The 24330-nt window shown below is 53.7% G+C and overlaps 8 protein-coding genes across 8 annotated transcripts; 4 read left to right on the plus strand and 4 right to left on the minus strand.

Moving 5' to 3' along the window:
* Positions 1-134: 134 nt before the first annotated feature.
* CDEST_05266 (uncharacterized protein) lies at positions 135-1335 on the plus strand (the record flags this gene model as incomplete). The annotated part of the gene is made up of 2 exons (XM_062921425.1): positions 135-877; positions 924-1335. The coding sequence occupies 2 exons, from the start codon at positions 135-137 to the stop codon at positions 1333-1335; spliced, it is 1155 nt and encodes a 384-aa protein (XP_062777476.1).
* A 725-nt stretch (positions 1336-2060) lies between these two features.
* CDEST_05267 (uncharacterized protein) lies at positions 2061-3109 on the plus strand. The gene has a single exon (XM_062921426.1). It carries the CDS (start codon positions 2263-2265, stop codon positions 2635-2637), a length of 375 nt encoding a protein of 124 aa, XP_062777477.1. The 5' UTR covers positions 2061-2262; the 3' UTR covers positions 2638-3109.
* A 753-nt stretch (positions 3110-3862) lies between these two features.
* On the plus strand, positions 3863-5884 carry CDEST_05268 (Putative transcription initiation factor IID, subunit 13, histone-fold; the record flags this gene model as incomplete). Its single annotated transcript, XM_062921427.1, has 4 exons — positions 3863-3913; positions 4196-4960; positions 5028-5825; positions 5879-5884. 4 exons carry the CDS (start codon positions 3863-3865, stop codon positions 5882-5884), a joined length of 1620 nt encoding a protein of 539 aa, XP_062777478.1.
* A 690-nt stretch (positions 5885-6574) lies between these two features.
* On the plus strand, positions 6575-7845 carry CDEST_05269 (Putative vacuolar protein sorting-associated protein Ist1). Its single transcript, XM_062921428.1, has 2 exons — positions 6575-6706; positions 6803-7845. Exons 1-2 carry the CDS (start codon positions 6683-6685, stop codon positions 7685-7687), a joined length of 909 nt encoding a protein of 302 aa, XP_062777479.1. The 5' UTR covers positions 6575-6682; the 3' UTR covers positions 7688-7845.
* Positions 7846-8022: 177 nt separating this feature from the next.
* CDEST_05270 (Putative peptidase S1C, peptidase S1, PA clan, PDZ-like domain, PDZ superfamily) lies at positions 8023-12209 on the minus strand. The gene is made up of 4 exons (XM_062921429.1): positions 11205-12209; positions 10943-11139; positions 8588-10885; positions 8023-8534 (listed from the first exon to the last, which is right to left on the minus strand). Exons 1-4 carry the CDS (start codon positions 11909-11911, stop codon positions 8311-8313), a joined length of 3426 nt encoding a protein of 1141 aa, XP_062777480.1. The 5' UTR covers positions 11912-12209; the 3' UTR covers positions 8023-8310.
* A 792-nt stretch (positions 12210-13001) lies between these two features.
* Positions 13002-13755, minus strand: CDEST_05271 (uncharacterized protein; the record flags this gene model as incomplete). The annotated part of the gene is made up of 3 exons (XM_062921430.1): positions 13002-13141; positions 13203-13587; positions 13660-13755. 3 exons carry the CDS (start codon positions 13753-13755, stop codon positions 13002-13004), a joined length of 621 nt encoding a protein of 206 aa, XP_062777481.1.
* Positions 13756-15950: 2195 nt separating this feature from the next.
* CDEST_05272 (Putative DnaJ domain, Chaperone J-domain superfamily) lies at positions 15951-18831 on the minus strand (the record flags this gene model as incomplete). The annotated part of the gene is made up of 3 exons (XM_062921431.1): positions 15951-17569; positions 17620-18678; positions 18735-18831. The coding sequence occupies 3 exons, from the start codon at positions 18829-18831 to the stop codon at positions 15951-15953; spliced, it is 2775 nt and encodes a 924-aa protein (XP_062777482.1).
* A 2747-nt stretch (positions 18832-21578) lies between these two features.
* CDEST_05273 (Putative Cell division control protein) lies at positions 21579-23341 on the minus strand. The gene is made up of 2 exons (XM_062921432.1): positions 22600-23341; positions 21579-22541 (listed from the first exon to the last, which is right to left on the minus strand). Exons 1-2 carry the CDS (start codon positions 23167-23169, stop codon positions 21894-21896), a joined length of 1218 nt encoding a protein of 405 aa, XP_062777483.1. The 5' UTR covers positions 23170-23341; the 3' UTR covers positions 21579-21893.
* Between the last annotated feature and the right edge of the window lie 989 nt (positions 23342-24330).

Raw genomic sequence — 24330 nt, forward strand, 5'->3', positions numbered from 1 at the left:
TGGGGTGGCTTCATTCTGGGCCGCTGTTTGAACTCTCTTCTTCTAGGTTTGACAACCTTTTTTCGGGGAGCTGGTTCCCCCCTTTCTCGGGATCTCGTTGAACCACAGGTTAAGTTGAACAGTTACAATCCAGCATGAGCGGATCTGAGACGGAAACGTTTCCTTTGGAATCGGTCACGAACGCCCAGTTACAGCAGCTGGGAGAGGCTCTATGGAGTTGGAAACCACGTTCCAATGGCACAAGTCAATCTGGCGTGGTTACGACACATTTGCGTCCCGACTTGACAAAGTTCGGACCTTACTTTCAATACTACAGGGAAATGACGGCCTCATACATTTCCGATGCCTTCCCCCCTGAAGAGATCAAGGCTTTGAGATCTCATGATGATTTACTCGCCATCATCAACTTGATCAGGTCAAACCCCGATACGCAGAGAAGCGAGTTGACAACGAAGTACTTCTCAAGTCGACAAATTTTTGAAGAAACTCCGCCTGAAGATAAGCAGAGGGCCTTCAATCTAGCTATGAGGGTCCTGATGATGATTAGCTGTTCGTCTGAGGGGCTGACAGACGATCTGCTCCCGCTGGGAACTGAGTCCAGCATCTGGCGGAGGGACCAATCTGCAAGGGAATTTGTCTCCGGAGTATTTTCGACAAGGAATCACCCGAGCCTAAATGAAGTCGATGAGTCCCTGCCCAATATTCAATTATCTTTAAGAGCAGTCGGGCTGAAGAAAGTAGCCCACTTGTCGTTCCACAGCACAGACGACCTCCGAAATCACCTGCGCCTCGACCCCAGGACAGGCGTTGTCGAAATCTTCCATCATACTACTTTCCTCAAGGAGTCACTTAAAGCTTCGAAGAATAGTGCTGAACAGTATGACTCCCGAAATAGTGAAAAAGGACCAGGCTGACGATCAAAGATGCATCTTGCCGCGACAACTTGCTCTAGAAACCCTCGACTCGCTCCAGAAAGTCCTTTTCCCTCCGGATAAAGACTCGCGTGCTTTACTTCGATCACTGGTTTCAAAGGCATCCTTCGACCCCGACTGTTTGTGTCTGAGCTCAGTCTCATACCGCTCCAATGATGAAAGAGATCTTTCTTATCATTACTGGGGCTCCCGACTCATGGATCTTTATGACGAGCTTGAAAACCCGAGGCCCCGAGGTCTCATCGACATTTGGCTGGAGCAGCGGAGTAAGGCGAGACATGTCATGCTTGCGACACTGGTGGGAGTAGTCATTGCAGTCGTTTTGGGGATGTTAGGGTTGGTGGTCGGCATTTTCCAAGCCTGGGTGGCTTATCAAGCCTGGAAACATCCTGTGAATGTATAAACGGGGATTCTACTATGAAAGGAACCTGGCTTCAGGTACTTTAGAGTAGCTACAGAATAAGATACATCCAAAATACTGCAGCATCCGAAGAGAAACTCGAATCTGGCGGCTGACATCTCTAGAGTAGCAGTTAGTAGAAGGCATAATTTCGAAGCTATTCCCAGCTTGGGCCTTGTGCAACCCTCAAACAATGCCCTTACTCCGAAGACAACCTTCCGTTTTCAGTCAAAGAGAGATAACCATATATCCTCTCTTATTCCTCGAGTGAAACGGTGGTGCAGACGTGGGATGATTGAGGTGGCGTCAGAGATCTGAGCGAAAGAGACCATGGTCTGAAACGCTGACACATGCCACGGTGACAGACGCTGGGACGATTCAATAATTCGTTTCATGAAACTATACGTCAAAAGACTGCCATGTAAGCTTCTATGGAGATTTTAAAAGGCTCACATGGCATCACCCGTGTCAACGATATGCCAAACATGATCTGCTAGCCTGGCCACGGGTGTTAATCGATTAGCCAGATCAACCCATGACTTCCTCGAAAGCAAGCATACAACATGCGTCAACAGGCAAGACCCAAGTATGCTCGCATAACTATCATGCCAACGTGACTCGAAAGTCACTAACATCGTGGGGCTGCTTGGAGTTGATGTCAATTGCTTGCACTATTAAAGCCATGCCTCGGCCTGCTGTCTTCGCAGAGTAAAATGCACAGCTCATCACGTACATTATTCCTAGTCTGATCTATCATCAAAACTTGAGCCGTTCAGTTTTTTGCTGCTCAGGTAGTAGCGAAACCTCTTTCTCCCGAGTCTTACATAGTGTAAGATTGCAACGCTTTTTCCATCTCTCCTCGTCTCCATTGTTTCCAACCGGAAGCATAACACACTTTATCACAAAAGCCACCACCGCCACAACAGCAAAATGAAGATCTCACTTGCAGTAGTTGCCTTCCTCAGCAGCTTCGCAAATGCAATGCCCCAGCCCCGGGGCTTCAATGCCAGAAACACGAACATCAAACTCCAGGCAAGAGTTATCTCAAGCAAGCCCGGCGGCGATGGTGGCGGTTATACTCTCGTTGAACGTCAGGCCAACGAAGATCAAGGCAATCGCCCAGTCAATAAGAACCAGCGTTCCAAGGCAGCGGGAGGCAATGGCGGTTCAAACCTTATCCAACAACTCCAAGAAACATTTGACAGGAACAATCCCAACGGGACCCCTGCGGCTCCTGGAGACCCCGATGACCTCAACGGCGACGGTGTTATCAATGTTTTCGAAGCTGGGGCTCAGGCATCCTAGAGACACTGTTAGCTTTAAAAATGATCATGGAACCGAGATCAGCAGTCATTTAGCTTTTCTGCATTTCACCCTTGGTGGTTTCCATCTCATCGGGCTATTGCGGCAAAAGGTAGTTTAGCAACAGCATTTATTTCTTTATTGGGTCACTACCAGTCCTTCAGCTTCAATTTGACATGGCAGTGACGTTTGCCACTCTGTGGCAACGCAGCTTAGATGCAGTAGGACCAGTGGTCGTCCTGCGGTATGATTTGTGAGGCTTGGTGTTAGAATTGCAGAATAGGGACGGTCAGATGGAAGGATAGGGACATTGAGTTGATCGCTTGCGCTCGATAGAATATAACTATGACGAGCATCTAATTAAGGTCACGTGGTGATGTCGGATTCTTGGCATTGACAATCCGGTTTCCATGGAATGTAGGCCGAGACGTAGCAGGAGGCGCAGCGGGAAGCTTGGCAAGCGCAGTTGTGAATCTTAAGATCGTCACAGCAACTGAATCAAGCCAGCCATCTGATCATAGTCAGTGACGAGTGCGGTGAAGTTTTCGTCGTTCTTAGATGCCGTAAGATAACGAGGTTGTAACCAAGACGTCTGAATCAAGTAAGACGGTTCTTTGGGGATGTGGCACCGCCTGCAAACCATAGTAAGGCATATTATGGATCTGTGCCGGGAGAAAAGTGACCTGGATGGCGAGGATACCAAACAATGCTTTTGGATTATGTAAGCAGAGGGACATCGAGATCAGTGAGCAAGTGACGGATCTCGGATAAATGAGGAATCCGGCACCAGAAATCGACGCTAGGTAGCTATGGGTCCAAGGGACTGGCCTGTGCACTCTCTCTTGCTGAACTGCTGGATCACAGCCAACACCACTTGGATCCTCTTGTCTCCATTCCCAGCCCTTCATCCACCTTAGTTGTCCACCTCACGGCTTTGTTGTATCATCAGCCTATTTTTCTATTGCGAATATCCTCCTTCAATATCCTGGATCATAACAATACTATATATACTAAGAGCTCCGCCTCAGCTGTGGAATTCCGCCTAACTTCCAGCAAATCGATCACCTCTTCTGACGCAGCCTTTGGGTCACTTGCAGCATTCACACCCATCTCTTACTTGCGTTGGCTCTCACCTCGCGTTCAATAACTCAAGACCACCAAAAGTCTTCAACCCCTCAGAAATTTTCCTCTTATCTTTAGGTGTTGCTTTCCCAGGACGTCAGCAAAGATGGCTTCCAAAGATGACAAGGCGTACAAGTACCGCCAGGAGATCAGTCAGGTGAGTGAGGATGGGTTCATCAACATTTCTTTATGTCATCATTGTGTTGCAACACACACTTCTCGTCAGAACCACCACATTTCTTGGAAACTCCAGCTGGGGAACTCATAAGACTTTTTACGCCTGTGCCAATGGATGCTGGCATTGAATGAACGATGGCAACAGCAACCACACTGGCTGCACATGGCTTGAAAGAAAGCCTACCTATCCTGGAAGATTCTCCCTGTTCCTTCCACATGGAGAACGCAACTGCAAAGCGCACATCAAAAAAGTCCCGCTTAGTCGTCAGTCCATCGACTCGGCCTTCATGGAGAGAAGTCGCCAGGGCTGCACCTGCCTCAGCTGCTGAATGGGTTCCATCCCCAACCAACATCGTCCGCTAGACATCGCCCAGGGCCAAACATATTCATAGGTTCCAACGGCAGGCTTCAAGACCCATACCAATCGCCATTGAGTCTTCGAACGGTTAAAATGACCGTGGCCATGGAGGACCGTGAGCTCCAAGCCTTCCTGAAATGGAGGTCTCACTATGACCAAGATAGTGGCGGGTGTCACATGAAGGATCTTATTGGAAGCCTCGAAACCAGTCTCGGAATCTTCGAACAATGCACAGAGCCATTGGCTGACGGAGCCACCGACACGGAGCCTGACACTGTCCCGGGGAAGTCAACATACATACGACCTTCCAGAGCAAAGGCGGCCGTGGCGGCGCGTATACAGCGGGAGAGCACGGAACTGTTTCAATCTGCCTTCGACGAAGTTCGAGGCATTACCGTCGTCTTTGGCTATCAATCCATCCTCGATATCCGAGTTGATGAAGAGCACCAGCAGGCGAAGGGCAAGCGTTCTGAATCCTCGAAACTCAAAAGCCAGCCTGATTTCGCCATACGAAGACCCGAGAAGGGCGACAAACGGTCGTACGGCTGGAACGATCGGTTTACTAACGTCCTGTGTAAGATGATGTACGTCTCTGGCGAGACCGCCGAGCCGTCAGTTGAAACCACGAGCATGATCGAAGACATCGTTCGTCAGCAGGTCATTGAACTGGTAAGCTTGTTACACGCCGAATGACGAATTCATGCTCACCCATCGTCAGCTTCGAAACTGTACTGAGCTTGCAGCCCGTCGCGGCGCCCGAGCCATCACAATCAACGATCTCATCTTCCAGATTCGTCACGACCAGGCCAAGGTCTCGCGGCTGCGGACGTTCCTCTCCTGGAAGGATGTCAGAAAGAACGTTAAAGATTCGGACGATAAGGGTGGTGAAGCTGATCTTGGCGCTGGTGAAGATCCCGTTGGTGGCGTGGTGCCTGGTGGCCCAGTCGATGATGCTACTAAGAAGAATAAGAAAGCCAAGGTCGGTCTCCCTTGGGAGCCGTTGTCGTTCTACAGCCAAGAAGTTCCCGAACGAGACGATGAGGAAGACGAGGAGGAGGAGGAGATGAACTTTATTACCCTTCAGCGTCTCCGCAAGGCCGATGAGCGCACCAAGGCCATGACGAAGGAGGAGTACGTAACCTGGTCCGAGTATCGCCAAGCCTCTTTCACCTACCGCAAGGGCAAGCGATTCCGCGAGTGGGCTGGCTTTGGTATCGTCACTGACAGTAAACCTTCCGATGATATCGTCGACATCCTGGGCTTCTTGACGTTCGAGATGGTGCAGACTCTCACCGAGCATGCACTCAAGGTTAAGGAGCAAGAGGATCTGTTCAAAGCACAGAGCGGCGGCGAGAATGCGGGCTCGAAGAAGCGCAAGGTAGCGACTGGTCTGTTCGACCCGCCCAGCGAGGGCAGAAGCCCCATTGAGCCTCGCCATGTCCAGGAGGCCTTCAGACGCCTTCAGCAGCGCCCCAAGAAGACCCGAGCCATGCTCAACGGCTCGAGACTGCCGCAGCATACTGCTCTCAACATCGTGTGTAGCTCCAGTGTTTGGGCCGTGTGTCTATTGCTAACGACTGCTTCCAGTTCTGATTCTCTTTTCTCGGGGCGGGTATCCAGGGCCGGCGTGTCTGGCTATCAACTGCGACAGTTTGCTCGTCTTCGTTTTTCTATTGCAACAATGTAAAGATACCCACGGGCTACGGATGGGCAAATGGCTTTGGCGTTTATTGGTTCGTCTCTTCATGCCTTTTTTAAGGCGGCGTCTATGGACAGAGTGGTCAGCTAGGTAATTATCATGATAGCAATAGACCAAAAGACACAGGCAGTAGCTTATGATGGTTCAAATCGAGCCCCCCCGGCTAGATGTGAAGCTAGGAGGGACAGGGTGCTCGAAGTGCGACACTGAGCACTGGCAGGGCAGTCTGAGGGGATGCTGTCAAAGAGCCAATTCGTCACTGAATGAAACTGCAAACACTTTTTCGTCCTTAGTGGTTGAACAGCCAGTCTTCTGAGAATACAATCCGCAATTCGTGGATATGTTGGTACCTGTCTAGGTATTGTTTGTACCTACTTGGATCGAGATGTACGTACGTACCGCATCTGCTGTTGATCACTCACTCACTGCCTGCTATCCATCCCACCACTGTGTCTTGGGCATCGAAATACCCCGCAATGAGGCGCAAGCTCCAGCCATCCCACCAACCTGTAGGGATTAGATAAGGCAGACAGGACCCCTTCCGTACTTGTCCACTGCCCTGCTTCGATCCAGTAGCCTTGCGTCTCATTCATTACCTACCTTACCTGTACTTGACGACGGTGGCGCGTTCCATTTAAGCCATACACTCTCGACATCTCTCTTCATACCTAATCGACAAAAAGCGCAACGAAATGGCACCTCCACCGTCAATTGCCGTGAGTCGCGCGCCCGCCCCTACGCACTGCCCCGCTATTAATCGTGATGACGACATGGCCTTCTTGCTAACCATGGCCCCCTTCCCTCATCGATAGACGAAGCTCAAGGTCCAGCTCAAGCTGGCAATCGCGCGACTGCGCATGGTGCAGCATCGCGACGAATCCATGTCCAAGACGCAACGGCGCGCCATGGCGCAGCTCCTCGAGGTGGGCAAGATCGACTCGGCGCGCATCCGTGTCGAGAACATCATCCGGTCCGACATCACGACCGAGCTGCACGAGATACTGGAGCTGTACTGCGAGCTGCTCATCGCGCGCGTGGGGCTCCTCGAGGGGTCGACATGCGACCCGGGCCTGGAGGAGGCTGTCAAGAGCATCATCTACGCGGCGCCCAAGACGGAGATCAAGGAACTCCAGGTGGTGCGGACGCTACTGGCCGAGAAGTACGGCAAGGAGTTCGTCATGTCGGCGATGGACAACGCCGACGGCAAGGTCTCGGAAAAGGTCGTCAAGAAGCTGAGCGTGACGCCGCCGAGAGAGGAGCTCGTGCAAGGGTATCTGGAGGAGATCGCCAAGGCGTACAACGTCGACTGGCCGAAGCGACCACACGCCGACGAACCGCCAGATCTGCTGGCCGACGACGACGACGATGACGGAGACAGTCCGAGCGGCGGCATCGGTGTAAGAATACCCGAAGGCCCGTTGGGTAACAGCACCAAGCTGGCCCAGGAGCAGGAGGAGCTAAGCAAGGCGACGCCGCCGAGGACGATTGGGGGTCCCAGCAGTCCGCTGACCGTGACGCCGCCGAGGATGACGACGGACAATATCCATCCCAAGGTAACGCTGAACTCGCTGGAACTGAAGCCGAACAAGAAGATGGACGCGGCGACGTCGCAGAAGAAGCCCAGTATCAAGGGGCCGGGAGGCAGTGTGCCAGACATCACCGAGCTGGAGAGGAGATTTGCAGCTCTAAAGAGGTGAAAGTTGATACCACATAGGCCAGAGATTGTGGGCCGTTTGGTTTCAGGAGACAGCATACGTCGGGGTTGGGTGGTGTAGGGCATGCGATCTCTTCTTCTTTTCTTCAGTATGGTCTAGGCATGGCGTGGAATTCATTCGTATGTCGTCTGCTTTGCTACATTCGGTGCCACTGAGAATGGAGCACACATCACGCATCCCAGAAAGCAAACAATTTGAGTCAGGAGCAGCAAGCCAACTTCCTTTCGAAGCTCAACGGGCATTCAACAGAGAGAACGAGAAGGAAAGAGGAGAAGAAAAGTCTGAAAGACAGAGGGGCCCAAGTCCCCCCCCCCCCTTAAAAGTGACGCGCCTCTATGGCTCTCTTGTTTTTACATATGCATACAGAACATCCAGTGAAGATGCTGTCCTCACGGCCGTGCGCTCGCCTGCCCATGCCCTTGAATCCCTCAGCCTTTACACCTTGTCCTGCCCTGGAATTCCCCAAATGGTGATGTTGTCATTAAAGATTGCCCGGCATGAAAAATGCTTGCCAGGCCAAGGGTACGCGGTGCCGTCTCATCGAGTCCGACTGTCTTTCTTGGTCGTGAACATTGTGTCGTATTTCGTTTCCAGTGCTCTGCGGCTTAGATGGCAGGCTCCTCCACCATCTCAGTGTCCTCGGAAACGGGGGGAACACCGTCGGGGCCCTCACCCTCAAATACCTTGCCACCCTCATACGTCTTTCTCCTCCAGCCACATGGTTCGGCGGGATCCTTGATCCACTCCATCGTCGGGAAGTAGTGCTCGTTCTTCTTCATGGTAATGACCCACGGGACGCTGTCGAATGTGACAGCCTTCAGTCGGAAATCTGAGCATGATGGTTAGTGTATGCGTAGGGTAAAATGCGGCATAGCAACTTACAGGTGTTGTCCGGGATTCCGTGAACAGTAGCGAGGAAGGTCTCCAGATCGGGCGTCGGCTTGCCGTTGACGTGGGTGATGAAGTTGGTGGGCGCCAAGCCATACTGGTATGACGGCGAACCACGGGTACGGGCCGAGACGTACACTTCGCTGTGCAGCTTGCTAATCTGCTGCCTGACGGCATGGTGAGGTCGATGCAGAATGGCGCCGCAGAAAGAGATTGCATGGTCGGTCTCGACATCGTCGGCGGCGACAGTGTGAGCCTTGATGTGGATCTCTTCGCAGTCGCGGACGATGACGGCGTCAAGAGACTCATGAGAGTACATGATGTCCAGCTCGGAAACCTTTGTGATGACCTTGCCATTGAGAGTGAGTAGGATGTCGCCCTCGAGGAGAGCGCCCGACTGCTCGCCGCGCTCGAAGGTGCGCTTGCTGACCATGAACAGCTGGTGATGTGTCTTGTTGGCCTCGGTGACCTTGCGGATCCACTCGTCCGAGACGCCCATGACCCTGGCCTGAGCCATAGCGATGGCTCTGAACTCAACGGACAACATCCGCAACTTGGGGACGATGCCCTGCTGGATCTGGGAGACGACAGGCAACAGAGTGGGCGTCGCCAGGCCGAGGTGGTACTCCTCATCCCGGTTGCTGCAGGCCGAACGCTCACCAAGATACGTGAGCCAGAGGGCCTGGACAGTGCCGTCGTCGGCCACCAGAACACCGCTTCCGCATTGGTTGCTGAGACTCGTATCAACCGTGATTGCGTCAACGTTGATGGCACGGTATCTGGGCGCTCCAGAGTTGGCCGGGATGGCCACAGCAGTGACTTCGGTGACCGTGGTCGTGGCATGGACAATCTTGCCAATTCTGTTGTATCCCATGAAGTTGGTGGAGGCTCCCTGAGTGATGTTGACCGTGCTCAGTCTCGCACTTTGAACGGGAGCATTGACCAACGCGGGGTCGTACTGCACAATGGCGTAGTTTTGCAGGGGGTGGAGGAACACGACCTTGCCCTCGACAATGATCGAGTCCGCAATTGTGATGGTCACGTCGCATAGATCATAGGGCACAATGGCTCTCGAGATGACAACGAGGCCCTTCTCCGCGTCAATGACCAAGCCCATGCCCCACTTCCGGTTCTTGGGGAAGCCGTCGAGCTTGACGGGCATGGTGCAGTTGACGTGGACGAAGCTTCGCACCAGGTCGGCAATAGCCTTATGCTTCACATTCTCGAGCTCGATGAAAGAAGCAGAGCGGGCCACAGGCGGCTTAGGGGGGAGGGGATCAGCAAGGTCTGAGAAGTCCCACAAACCCGTCTCGTCGTTTCTGACAGCCATCTTCATCTTGGCTGACCAATGTCGGTCGACGTAGATGATTGTGGTGTTCAGGGTGTGCAGGTCACGCAGGTGCTTGTAAGTGACAACCACGCGAGACTTGTCGGGGATCGTCTTCATCACCTCGATGAAGGTCTCCAAATCAGGCGTCTTCTTGTGGTCCACGGTCTGGATCAACCAACCATTGTCCGCGCTGTCGAATCTGAAAGAGCCCGTGGCCTCACAAACGAAGACGCCTTGGCATGCAACGCCGTACAGACGGGCCTGCTGGTAAGACAAGCTGTGGAAACTGGCACCGGCGACGGACACAAAGCGGTCAGGAGTGATCTCGTGCAGATCACCAACATCGACATCGACCTCGATATCCTCGCCACCCCTCTGCAGCTGGAGGCGAATGGTCTTGCCGACGTTCGAGTCCAGCAAGTCATCCAAACGGATGAACTGTCCCACGCGCTCGCCGTTCACCTTGATGAGAATGTCACCCTCCTCGATCTTTTGGTCAGACTGGCCCTTGGGAAGGATGATTTCGGCAACAAGCATGTTGTTGTCCTTGGGAAAAGCTTGCCGAGCCGCGGCCTCCTCCTCTGGCGTTAGACCGAGGCGTCTGCACTCGTCGAAGGGCTTGAGGAGAAATTGGCACTGAATGTCGCCTCTTGTAACGGGTTTGCCCTGGCGAATGCATTCAAGAGCTCGTAGTGGTCGGTCGAGGGGCAGGAAGTAGTCTGTCGAGGCCCCATCGGATCGTCCACCGGCTTGCAACGCAACAGCAAAGCCGTCGATGTTCACGACCGGACTGCCAGAACTACCGCCACTTGCGGCAGCATTGGCCTGGTAGTAGCACGTGTTGAAGTCACTATATCCGTCTCCGTACTCTGGCGCATTTCGGTCGAGACGACTGATGAATCCGGACAAGATACTGAGCTTCTCACCAGCATCGTTACCGACGACTCTGATCTCGACACCCACTGTCGAGGCGTTAGCGGATCCACTCGAGCACTTTGACCATCAAGGTGTCTGCCTACCCTTCGCGAGGTCTGGACGAAGCACCAGCGCGTTCAACTTCATGTACTTGACGGCCTTCGGGTCGAATCTCAGAATACCAAAGTCGTGAACAGGGTCGCGGTAGACGGGGTAAGCATCGACCTCTTCGTGGTTGTCGAAAACGACGTATCCCCAAAACGGTCCAGATCCAACGACGTGTCGGTTCGTCAAGATGTATCTGTAACACAGCGATGTCAGCACGCTGTCTCCCTTACATCTGCATTGGCGCCCAGCGTGACATACCCCTTCTGTGCGTCCACCACGAAGCCAGTCGCTTCGCTCGTCAACGCCGCCTCCGTGTCGAAAGAGCACGTCTGGCAGAAACGAATAGAGACAACGTTGCTGACGACATTCTCAATCGTCTTCTGCCAGGCTTCGGGCTCCTGGGTGATGGGAAACATGCTGTTCAGCCTCGCGGCGTCCTCGAAATCGGACTCTTCCTCCTCAACGAGAGCATTGTGTTCGAGCTCGACCTCGGGGGTATTATCGCCAGCAGACAGCTTTCCGTTCAGGGCGCGATGTTGCTTGTGCGGTCGCAAGCCCTCGGGGCTCTGTGGAGCCTTGCGCTTGATGCGCGGCGATGTGTTATTGCCGTTCATGTTCGCAGTCTCGATCTTGGTATCTTGTGGTAAGGGTTGTTCTCGTTGCGCAGTCGGCGGTGGGTTAAGCGCGACGACGGGCAAGGAGGAAAACAGACGGCGGGTCTGGCCAAAGACGGACCGCCGCGTGGTCTTATGGACTATGTCTTTAGGAGGAACGGCCAGAGGAGTGCGGGAGCAGCCGCGTTGTTCGAACGAGAATAGGTCGTGCTGGCGTCTAAAGAGCTGGGGGGCGGTAAGGGCTGTAGTGGTGGTGGCGGTGGTCCAAGACGTTGTCCAAGGTCGTGGTGCTAATACTAGGGTGGATGCAAGGCTCGAGCAAGTCCCTTTGCGTACGAAAACGGAGTGCATCCAGCGTGGGAAAGGATGGGATGGCAGCAACCTAACCCTCCAACAACAAGGACGATGTCTTGGTAAATGAACGGAGGGAAACCGAGCGTTTGGCTGTCAGTGTAGCTATCGACGGGACCTGAAGCCGAGTTGCAAGAAGTTCCCTAAGGGTTTGATGGCGGAAATAAGGGAATTGCCCCAAGAACCAACAGCTTTTTTTCTACTCGGTCTGTCGTCGTCGTCGTCGTCGTCGTCGTCGTCGTCGTCGAAAATTTCAGGTGCGGCACGATGGCAAACAACAGGATCTGTCCAATATGGGGGTCACCCAGACCAGATCACCAGGCTAGATGCATAAGAGCCCGCTTATATGGGTGCATGTGTCCCGGGTGAGCGCCCATCCCTGCTTTGGACCCGCTGTCGTCCCCAGTTGCTGATGTAATGTCACACTAGCGTCCTTTGAGAGCCTGTAGCCTTCGCTAGGCCGGCATGGCAGCATGGCAAGGATCGCCTAACAGTCTCGACAGGTAGACGTCAACGGGTGTGTGCCTGGCCCGCAGCTTTAGATGGGACGATATGGATCATGCTCTCACGCTGCACACCACATCGTCAAGATTCCAGACTGCAACAATATGCAGGTCTCACAATGTCCTGCTTGATTGACCGGCTGATACGCACCCAGCCTTGGAGTCTGCCCTCGGCAAACCCATTCGCCCGATGATAAGTCTGTCAATGACCGAGCGACGGACGCCTCCAGTCATCATCACCACCACCCACTGCGGCGATCAGCACCTTCTCAATATAAGGTGTGTGCCTAGTCAGGAGAGTGAGGGTGCAGAATATTTCTTTTCGATCCTGCTAGCTGTGGCTACCTAAGAAATCTGTGTTCTTCAGAGTGCATATGCCCAGTATCTTCAGATGCTGCCCTAACGCGAAGAAGACCTATCCAGGTGGTGTGACAGCAACAGAATGTTGCCAGTCTTGTCCATGAACTAAGCTAAATTGTCGTGATACTTGTCCCAAAAGAACAATCGATGAGTGCTGTCCCATCCCGCACCAATGGTGGCGTAGTCAAAGCATCCTAGTCGGGCGAGATCAAGATGGGGCGACGACTTTAGACGGCTCCGGCCAAATCATCATCACCGTTCTCCTCCTCCTTCTTCGGAACGGCAGCCTCATTATCAGACTCGGCATCGTTCTCGACCTTGGGGGCCGACTTCTTGGCAGGAGTACGACGCTTTTTGGGAGTGCCGTCTGTTCAGGGGAAGTTCAGTAACGGTTTCTTTCGCAGAGGAAGTGGCAACCAAACACTCACCAGCATTGGTGGCAGCGGCGCGCTTCTTGGGAGTGGCTTTCTTCTTGGTCTCCTCGTCATCCTGATCGTCGCCGGTATCCTCGTTGGCGTTTTGTCCGTCGCCGGCAGCAGCAGTCTTTTGCTTCGGCGCCGCCTTCTTACGAGCTTCGAAGACATTCATTAGCACTGGGATGCCAAATGAGCGTGAATGAACTAGTAACTTACGAGTTTTGGCCTTGGGAGCGGCGGTGTTACCCTCGCCTTCCATGCCGAGCTCACGCATCTGGACTATGATCGAAGTCCATTGGGCTTGGATCGCTTTGAGGGTACGGTTGGGCATGTTGATGTTCTTCCAATCGACTCCCTTGCCATCAGGAAGCAGAACTGCGAGAACGCGAAGCAAAAGCTGGTACTGGATGGTTGAACCGAAGTGAGCGGATGCTCAATATGAACAAGTGGATGAGGGAAAGAGACTTACGCGCTCGGCGTCGGTCCAGGCGCCTACACGGCCACCCGCCGGAGCTTTCTCGGAAGCATTGGCGGAGGAAGAAGCGATGTCCTTGGTGTCGGCCATCTCGAATGTATGGTAATGTTGGGTTCTAGTGGGAAAGTCAGCCGGGTTATCAGGAACGCATACGCCAGGGACAGACATGTGAGTAATAGCGAGGTGCAGGAGGTGATGAGAAGACAAGGTAGGGATAAGGGCAACGATTACGAAAAAAGGCGATTAAGAGGCAAAGAAAATATGTGAGAAGGTGACATGTGTAGGGAAAGATGGCTCGCTTACTTTCGAGGTTGGTGATAGATGTCCGACGTTTACGGCAGTTAGGTGGCTAGTGAGATGAGAGCGAGTGGTGGTTGTTGAGGATGAGGGGTGAAAGTGAGAGAAGAGGTGGATTGGCAGAAGAGGGGATTTTGTTGAGGGGAATGCTGGAAGAAAAGAAGTTGCTCGATGAATTGGGAAGGAAGGCAAGAGAAGGAAAGTCCACGGCAAGTAAGAGCAAGACACCTCCTTCCTCCTTTACTTCTGCCTTTGCAAGGCCATGTTTAGCCAGCACGCTGATTCTGCAAGAGAACTGTTAGTCTGATGACCCAATAGCCCAATGACCAATACTAATGCTCGTATCAAACATGTTTCTCTGCAACAAACTTGATCCAGACAACACCAATATTGCAGGCTTTAGACGAGTTCGGGTCAGGATGGTGCTCTGACCGTTTCCAACTCGACAACATGGAAAGGGGCAGGAACTTCAGAAATCCAGGCAACCTACACATCGCGGTAGAAATGCTTAGAAAGCCAACTCCAGTAATATTGGCCTTGATGCCTGTACACTTGCGGCTTCTGGTACTTTCTTACCATCACATGAAAGAAGGTGATTTGGGGGGGGGGTTGATGATTTAATGAATCAGAATATTTGCTGCGTCGGGGCCTGTGAACGTGTCTCCGGAAATCAGCAAAGTCGGTGGTCTTGGGTTACTTGAGTTGACCGGTTTCGGCGATTCGGTCTGTCCTTGGGGATATAATTTATGAAGGTGAGTAAGATTGAAGCATTAGTTCTTTCTCGTTGAGATGAAGAGTGGTCGAAGCTGGATATCTCGACGAGTCGTTGAGAGGTACCTGTCTTAAGGTACCTAGGCAGGCCCAGCCCTCCCTCTTAATACTGAGACTATTGTGTCGGAAACGATATTGATGAATTGTATCCCCAGAAAAAAAAACCGCGTAAAACACGACGTGAGCAAGGAGGTGAAAGACGAGGCAGAGTGCCAGGATAAATAACATGGCAAAGAGGGATAGGAAGTGAAGTGTTTCCGTAATGATCTTGGCGCTCAACATCTTCAACGAAACGTATGAGAGCAGCGCAGAAGGTGCTGAGCCAAAGAGGACAGTGAAGGACGGTGGCAAACCGAAAGTGTGAAGTTGACATAGGCCACGACGCCAAAAAGGAGAGAACGAAGGGGCAAGAAGAACAAGGCAGGTTTCGAGCAAAAAGTTTTCAACTGTTTCTCAGTGAATAGATAACCCCTGCTGCCTGCCCTAGGCTGCCCGTTGATCAGACGGGAGCCAGATCACCATCATTACTCCCCATTATCCAGTTTTACCACCGCGCCTGGTAGTTCTACGTCGACAAGGCAAAACGGTCTTGGTTGTTCCTCTGCTTCTGTTCTGATTAAGCCAGCGCCTCGCCCTATACTAAACCAATCAAGCATCACCATAAAAAATGAAACTAGATTTTAGTGGTGTCAATTGTCTATCTTCCCGTCCTTCGTGAAGGGCTAAGGATGCTAGTGCCTTGAATGTGATCAGAAGTCTAGCACATGTTACAGGAACCATCCCTTCCCTCCTAGGTAGCCAAGGCAAGATACGACCAAGAACTTGCCTCTATGGACCGTTTCTAGGGCGATGCTACTAATGAGAACCCCGAAAACCAATGCGAAAGACCAAGCTGTGAAAGATGTAGCGCAAATACGAGGTGTACACACACCCCTTCCCTCCCTCTACGTCGTAATCGAACGCTGCCGTTGTGTGAGATGTAGACGGCCGATGTGTATGTGCAACGCGGATTTGGCAAAAAACCACAGGTAATGAAAGAGACACAAAGTCGGAGCGCGATGAGTATCCTCCCCAAATGCCGGGTATCGTTCTGTGTCATACCCCCCATCCATTGCAAGCTGTCGTCAAAGTTGTGAGAACACCTCAGCACCAGAAATCAGATGATAGAATCCTTCAAGTACAAAGAAGAGCATGCGTCAGAGCGAAACGTCGCGCCATCACGCCGCCATCTTGCCCTTGTATACCATGAACTCCCGAATGCGGGCCTCGTGGTCCTCGCACGCAACGGCCCACTTTCTTCGAACCTCCTTGTCTTGTGCCATCCATTCCAGATACTCCGTGATTTCATCGTCGCCGCGAGATACGAGGAAAGAGTAACTCTTTCGAGCTCGAAGATCGGCAATGTTCGCTTTGCGAGCGTTGAAGTGCTCGATGACTTGAGCGTTGAAGATCTCCCATCTCATAACATAGTTCTGAAAGTCTTGCGTGTACTTCTGCCAAGCACCTCCTGTAGGCTTGAGATTGACTGCGAACGTCGGCGGAGGTCGAGGCGCCTGAGGGATTACAGGGAAATCGAGCGATGGCTTCTTCTCCTTCTCGATGGGTGCTCGGGTTGAGGGCTGGCTGTCGAACGGAAGGTTCATCTTGAGATCACCGAGAGAGCCCAAGCCCGAATTCTGTGTGAATGGGGCCACGTTCTTGAGGTCGGCAAGGCTGGCCCTGAATTCCTCGCTGTCCTCGGAACCAGCAGCATTAGGATTGAAGTCTGGCTTTCGCGCAGGGAGCGTGGGGCCGGTCTCTTGCATCCCATTCACATTGCCAGGCCTCCATTCCGGGCGAGATGGCTCGACAGGAATATTCCTTACGCCGTTTGATTGGTCTCTCCGCGGAGCGGCCCCGGTCTGCGGGGGGTCAATGTCCATCGCATTCGGGCTCTTCGCTCCGACAGGCTCGGCTGTCGACTTGCGTCCACGCCACTCGGTCTCCTCGTCGCTGTCATACTCGTCATTCACCAAACCCGCGTTGCCTCCCGCCGTTGGCCTGATCTTGACCTTCCGGGAGTTCACTCGGGAAATGCGAGTTGGGGATGTCGACACTGATTGTGCCGGCACGAAGTTCTGTGCCCCAATCTGCTGTGTCCAGTCCTGTGCGTCAAATTTTCCATCAGCAGAAGGAGAACCTGCCGGCAGGCCAGAAGTGTCTTTATGGTGTCTCAGGCTTGGACGCTTGATCGGCGATCGACGGCCTACGCGACTTCCAGACTGCGAACGAACCTTGGCAGCTTGATCTTGGATGGGGCTGCCAGCACTGAATTTGTAAGCCTCTGAGCCATCTCCATTGACAAAGCTAGTGTTAATATCATCTGTGCTTCTCCGGCTGAAAGCTGATTGCTGCGGCGCGGTGCGTGTGAAAGTGTCGTCGTCGATCGGGAAGTTGAAGCTATCGGCTCTCTCGTCAGCTTGATCCACAGAAACGTCATGCTCAGAGGTAGTGGTATGGCGCTTGTCACGACCGAGCGGCGTCAGGTCCGGGGCCTGCCTTTTGACAAGCCTGCTCAGAAGTTCGCCCTGCTTCAGCTCAAACGGCGTCAGAGAGTGACTTCTCGAGCTGTCCCCACTAGGAGACGGTGACTCGAACACCATGCCGTCGCTTGAGTGCTCCGCTACATGACGCTGTGAAGCTCGTGATTGCCGAGTTGTGGACGTTCCATGGTTGCCGTGCGCAGAAGCAAAATTGGACTGAGAAAATGCCAAAGAAGAAAAAGGAGCTGAGGGATAAGAGGAGTCGTACATGGAGGACCCTTTGGGCGTTCCTGTCGCCTGAGTGTTGCTAGTTCCTGCCGTCGACGTCAGCTTTAGCTCGGCTCTTACGGTGAAACAAACGTACCATTGTAATTTTGTGAAGTTGTGGGGTTTGGCTGGCTGTTTTCAGCGGAAGGGCCGGCAGAAGTGTTCGGCGGCGTGTATCGAGCGCTTGCGCGGGATCGAAACGGGTCTTTAGGCGAGTGGGACGCGGTGGCGTTCGATGAATTTGGACGATCACCTTGCGGCGTCGATGTCGACGTTCTCGGGCTCGAGGGCTCAGTTCTTGCCTGGCGAGGGACACTCTGCGCGCGTGTTCGAGCGCTGCCGGGAGAAAGATTGGGGCCATACCCTTCCTCGGGTGGCCGGGGGCTTTCACGAGTGCTCTTGGCCCGTCCGATGGGGATTCCATCAAACGGGTTGGTCTTCTCTCCGCCATTGGCTGTGTACGGGGTGCTCTGGCGAGTTTCCGAATACGCTTCACGGAATTGGGCAAGAGGGTCCGGTACGCCTGCCTCTTGTTGTCTGCGAACATTGTCCGCGAAGATGTTAGTGTGCCGAGAAGAGGTAGAGTAGTTGGAGGTGTTCACAGGGGGCTCGTCTCGGGGAACTGGTGAGTGTGGAGTGTAGCCACCCTTGCGTCCAAACGAAGCATCGGCTCTCTGTTTCTGGGATGGAGTCCGTGGTACTGGTCGTTTTGGAGGCTCGGGTTTGGTCTTTGGTTGGGACTGGGACTGAGACTGGGACTGGGACTGGCTGCCGCGGCCACCCTTCATGTTCTCAAACGCGTGCCACGCATTCCGCTTCGCTTCCGGGTCGTCTCTCGCCTGCTGTGCTTTGGCCGTAGGGGCAGCGCCTGAGGCAAAATTGCGATATCTGCTCGCTCCCGAAGCTGGGGGAGGCGGAGGAGGGTTACGAGCCGTTGCATTGCGACGAGGAGGGGGCGGGAAGTTTGCGCCGGCGTTCTGCCAGGGGTTACCTCGTACTCCAGAGGCCGTTGGGTATCTTGATCGCGTCCGTCCAGCATCGTACTTGGCCCTCTGCTGGGGGTCCGTAAGGACCTCGTGGGCCGATTGGATGATCTGGAATCTGGAATTGACTTCGGCCTCTCGGCCCGGATTGCGATCGGGGTGGTACTTGAGTGCTGCCATGGATTTAGCAAAGGGGTCCAACATGCACGAGAGAGAGATCTTGCCGTACCAAGCTTGCGGAACTGCTTCTTGATTTCGTTGGTATCAGCGTCCGCTGGGAGCTCCAGGTCCGCGTAGTAGTCGCGGCTCATATCGACTCCTCCCATCCTGAAGTTTCTGAGAGGCTATCAACAGCCTAATGAAGGTTCGGTTGCTGTTTAATTCGCCCTAAAAAAACAAAAAAACCTGCACGCCAAGTCCTGGGCGATCCTGTAAGGTCCGGGCTATTGAATTGCGCACAAACCACCGGGTCAGAAAGACATTTGGTGTTGTTGAAGCTGTCCTTGCAGGTTTAGCTGTCGGAAACGTTGGCTGGATCTTGGCAAGTTGTCGTGTGGCGTATATCTTGGTGGGTGAAATCTGAGGCTGCGTCAACAGTGGCTGAGCAAGTGACGTGCCGTCGAAGCTTGCGAAGCTTGGTAGCTGACGTTCCTCAAATAGCGCGGTTCGATTTGAGGAAAACAACAAGTCGAGAAGCGGTTGCTATCAGTGACGTCGCGGATTTTCCAAGATTCTCGGACAGAAGGCTGTTGTCGTCGTTTGGAAGATGTGGTCGCGAGCGGTCGATGTTCGCAATGGAGGGGAAGAAAAGCAAAAGAATGAAGGGCTAGAGGCAGCGAAGGTGTCAGCGGCAGTGTCACGAGAAAGATTGGAACAAACTAGCATAGGCATTCGCGCGCACGAGAAATTTCGCCGCAGGAGGACACGGCAGTAGTGGTGTCTGGAGGAGGAGGAGGAGGAGGAGGAGGAGGAGGGTAGGCAGCCGTTGGGTGTAGCACGCGAGTAGAGCAGTTGCCCAGTCGGTGGCAGACGGAAGATGATTGTCAGTTGCTGGCCCGATAATCTGTAATGGCCCCACGGTCTGTTGTCACTTGCAGGTCGCAGCGCTATGTTGGAAACAGCAACCGCTGTACGGCGGCAGGGGGGAAGTAGACGAAGAGTAGCGATCTGAAGACGCAGTGCAAAGGAGGATTGGGCCAGGCTGAGATGGTCGCAGCAGTTATCCAATATCCGAAGTTGGGAAGCGGCAGCACAGCATAGCGTCCGCCAGTGTGGTCAGTCCCTCACCGGCTTTCTTCGGCGCTTGCAACAAGATGGGGGTCATATGATGATGATTGGGCAGATGTGATTGCAACATGCGTATGCGGAAAGCAACTCACCCAGATGACGTCAAAAAGGCAGCCGCGGCCGATACAAAGCTGGGAGGCTGTTCGCTTCTCGCGAATGCTGGGCGGATGACCGAGACTGATCAAGTTCGGGGAGGCGTAAACGTTGTTCCAAAGAGGAAGAAAGGTCGCCCAGAAAGGTGGGAATGAAGGGAGGAAGAAAGAAGGAGGAGAGCCGCATCCGATAGGTGTGAGACCAGAAGGGAAGAAGCAAATATTAATTGAACCGTTAATGTTGACAGTCCTCCCGTATGTGCGGTTGCGCGGGCAGCAGGAGGGATGAATGGGGTAAGGGTCTAAATTTTTGGAAGGGAATTCAGGGACTCCCCGGCTAGTTTGATCACTGTCCCCCATGCTGCCCCTCCAAAAAAAAGGACGCCTCAGCTCCTCGCTTTCCATGAACGTCGTCCGGGGTTTTTTTTTGGGGGGGGGGTTTGGCTCCGACCCCCAATCGCTCACTCACCAGTCACAACACGCGCGGCGCGTGCTTCCTGTATTCAGTCTGCCGGCGGTGGTAGGCGGCCTTGACTGAAGCCATGCCCGATTCGTCCAGGAGGCCTAAGCATCCTTCAGTCAACCTGGCCAGCCGTGCCAACTACCAACCTGGGTAGTAGTGCACAGAGTACAGATACTCTCAACCCGGTTCTAATAAGCCACCGTTGTAGTTGAGGATCTCGGGAGGCGTCACGCGCAACTCCTCGAGTCAGCAACGCCAACCGTGCCAGTCAAGCCACCCGCCTGCTCTAACGATCCTACTTTGCCTTGCCTTGCCGTCGACCTAGTATGGATGCTGAGAGCACTGCCTCCCCTGAACGATGGCTGATGTCGTGGCACTCCAACCTCCAATGTTCTTGTGAAGAGAAGGGGTGCGGGGGACGAAGACCAACCCGATCTTCGATCACCTCGTACACGGCCAAGCTAACGCTACCCAAGTGGCTGGCTATAATAGTGTAGATCCCCGGCTGAGGAAGCAAGAGACCGTCCATGAACCTAACTTGGAAACAGGCTATGAGGCAGAAGGCCAGGCTTCATTTGCAAGAGGGTTCGAAAGATTCTCCAGCATTCCCGAAGTCATCATGCCTATCTGAGTTGCCTCCTAAATCAAAGTCAGCACACTTCCCCTCCGATTTGTCTCGACCGACGTTGCCCTCTCAACGTCCTCCACCTGTAGCTGTTTATGCCTAGCGTGAGCCTGGACGCACCCCTACCTGATCGCCTCCCCCGCATGAGCCCGGTCCGCGGCCTGCAGCCAACTAACTGCTGCGCTGGCCGGGCCGACGTCAGCCTCTCCCTCTCAACGGACGGCTACGCCAACATGCGTCTCGCGCCAAAGTCTGCTAACGAATCCTCCATCGCATGTTTAACTCGTATAAGTCTTCCTGCTTGGCCAGATGATCCACTATCGGACCCAAGGTCTGCCCAGCATTACCTACGTACCTAAGTATGTAAGTAAATGTACCTACGACGTCAAACTTTGGCCCCACCCCCGCTGTCTCTAGAACCAGGAACATGGGACAGCTCAATGTAGCCGGCCGAGGCGACTAACAAACAATCACCAATATGGCCAATTAGTGTAGAGGCTGGTGGGTGACTTGAGTTCCCTTTGACCCGATTCTTTCTATACGTTTGAATGCAGTTCACGTTATGCATGGCCTTGCTGAATGGAAATTGGAAATCCTCAATTGGACATTTCTAGTATCTCCGTCGTCAAGGTGGCATGGACCTCATGTTCGCCTTCAAATATTTCGACCCTGAATATGTTGATATCGTGGTAACCAGACTAGCCCCTAGCATCCCTCCCAGCCACACGGAAGAGGAGTCTCCCGTCATTCGCCTTGCTGCGCAAAAACAGCCCTTGAACGCCTTCGCTGTGAATTGTTTTCCAGCCCCATTTGATAATACATGTACTGTAAGTTCGTGGCCGTCTTCCTACATATGCCTAGAGACGTTTGTCGACTTTTCTATGTCGAGCATAGCCGCCTTGATTATCCCCTCCTTCGCCTTCAGAGTTGACTAGGCGCGGTGGTCTTCGTCCATCCCTTGTTCTTCATGTTCGCCTCGATGGCCCTCCAGATCGACTCCGCGGCCTCCTTGTCCCTGAACTTCGCAGCCTCCTGAGCTCCAGTACCGTCACGCCATCTGTCGACACCTAGCTGCAACACACGATGTCCCCATTCCTTGACGCTGTCGGGCGGCTGCTCGCCGCGCCAGCCGATGAAGATACCCAGAACGCGGCGAAAGAGGTCCGGAGGGGAGCTCCATTTGTAGTTCTTGAACTGCCAAGACTGGCCCGTGGTGAATACAGCGACGACGCGGTTCCAGTACTCGGGTTTGAACTGCTCGGGGCCTTCGACAAGGATAAAGCGCATGGGCCGCGAAGGATCGATGTCCTTCATGACACGAGAGACGTGCAGCATGCTGGCGGCGGCACTGCCGTCGGGTTGCACATAACGTCCTCCCTCGAGGAAGGATCGAATATTGGACAGCCGGAGCAGTGACGAGGCGGAAGGCGATAGGAGGATGATGGGGTCCGGCCGACGCGTCGGGGGCTTCTGGTTGATGGGGAGCGACGGGTTCGTGCTGATGCTCGCTGCGCCATGAGGTTTCTTCTGTATAAAGGGAACGGCGAGCTTGCGGACGTGGGAGAAGTCCTGGAAAGCCTCACGTTAGCTGCACGTAAGTTGAGACCTGGCGCTCTGCGCGACTCACTGTGGGCTTCACGCCGCGCAACACCGAGTTGCGGTCACCCATCTTGCGCTCGCCGTTATAGATAACCGCCAGTCGAGGGTCCAATGTGCCGCGTCCAGCTCGGCTGGCTGCGGTCGCCGGCGCAGTCTTAGACGCGCTCGCGCCAGTTCCCTCCTTGCCGTCCTTGTCGCCGGCCAACGGCTTGATGTGCTCACTCTCCTCACTAGCGCCTTCCAGCCAGGTGAACAGATCTAGGCGTTCGACGAAAGCAAGGTTCTGGACCGTCCCGAGGCTGCCCAATTCCTCGTTGAGGCGAGTCGCGCTTGCATTGTACTCGGGAATTGCGACATCCTTGTTCAGCCAAGCGAAGTAGATTGATCGCAGGTCGACAGGGCGGTCGCTGGAGATGAAGCGCGTGGGCGTTGAAAGCAATACCGATACTGGGGCTGGGTGAGAGAAGAGCAGATGAGTGGCTTTCGAGAGGGCTACTTCGGGTGCAGACGCATCGGCGGACGCTGTCGGGACTGCAGGTCGCTTGGATGCGATGGATTGCCGCAGCAGGAACAGGGGATCCTGCTCAACAGCAGCCATCGTGAAATGTCAAATTTTCGGTGCCAAGAAGCTTTTTCGTAGGTGCCTGGAGCTTCTAAGAGCTTGCAAAGATAGCCAAAATACGGACTTGAACGAATTGAGCGCGGTGAGACTTGACGACGAAGCAACCGCGATCAGGAGTTTGGAAGCCTCGAGTTTTGGGACCGAGAAGTTCAGCCTCAGTCGCTAGGCACACTAGCCACAACAGCCTTCGTCAATCAAGCTGTGTCTGCTGCGCCACATCTCACCTCCCTTCTTGAGTTGCTACGCCACTCGATCCCACTTCATCCGCAATCTTAGACAGACACTGGCAAGTTGCAACAGGCATGGGCATGTTCACAACTGCGTACAAGACTACTCTTTAGGACATTTTTTGCTTAGCTACGACGTTGCCTCCACGGTTGAATTCAGTCTGGACATGGAACGGCTGATTCATGGTCACTCCTCAATCTCTCGTCGATCTGTGAAGTGATGGATACTTCCGATCCCTGACGCCTGTCGCTTACAATATGTTCAACCTTGAGAAGAGATCCTGTCTTCCTCCGACCGTGATATACACACAACCCTCTGCCGCCTGAAGAATGTTTGGGGTTGGCTGGGCACATTGGGCTGTTTGGGAGATGCTCCGGTATGTCGAATTCAAACTTTGGCAAGGACGTCAATTTCCTTTTGGACTGGGACCGCTGCTTCGCATCCCACCATTCTTTGGGTTTCTTGGGGATATCAACGTCACGTCTCGGCTGGCACCGCTTCAAGCTTGCCGATCTGTAAGGTTGCGACGGATTCCAGGTGTCTCCATCTCCCCCAGGTGGTACCATTTCGGTGAAGAACCCGCGTGGCTTTCCGTCGGCAGTCTTATGTGTAGGCGGAGTCCTTACGCGCGTGGCTTCCTGCGTCGACTATCAACATTAAAATGCCTAATTATACAACGGCGGCGACTCACTCCAGCTGGATATGGGGTCGTTGCATAGTCGGACTGGCCTGGTAATTAACATTAGCCTCAAAGCACCTGGCACAACCATGGACTGATGCATCTACGATAGTGAAAACTGTCGGGATCGGGTGTTGCCGGTGGTGTTTTCCCGGCCAAAACCTCTCGAATGGAACTTGTGACGCTGCTGATGGTCTGTTCCGAGTCTTTACGATGCCAGGGCGCTTTTC

Source organism: Colletotrichum destructivum, chromosome 3 (assembly GCF_034447905.1).
Source record: "Colletotrichum destructivum chromosome 3, complete sequence".
NCBI lineage: Eukaryota > Fungi > Ascomycota > Sordariomycetes > Glomerellales > Glomerellaceae > Colletotrichum > Colletotrichum destructivum.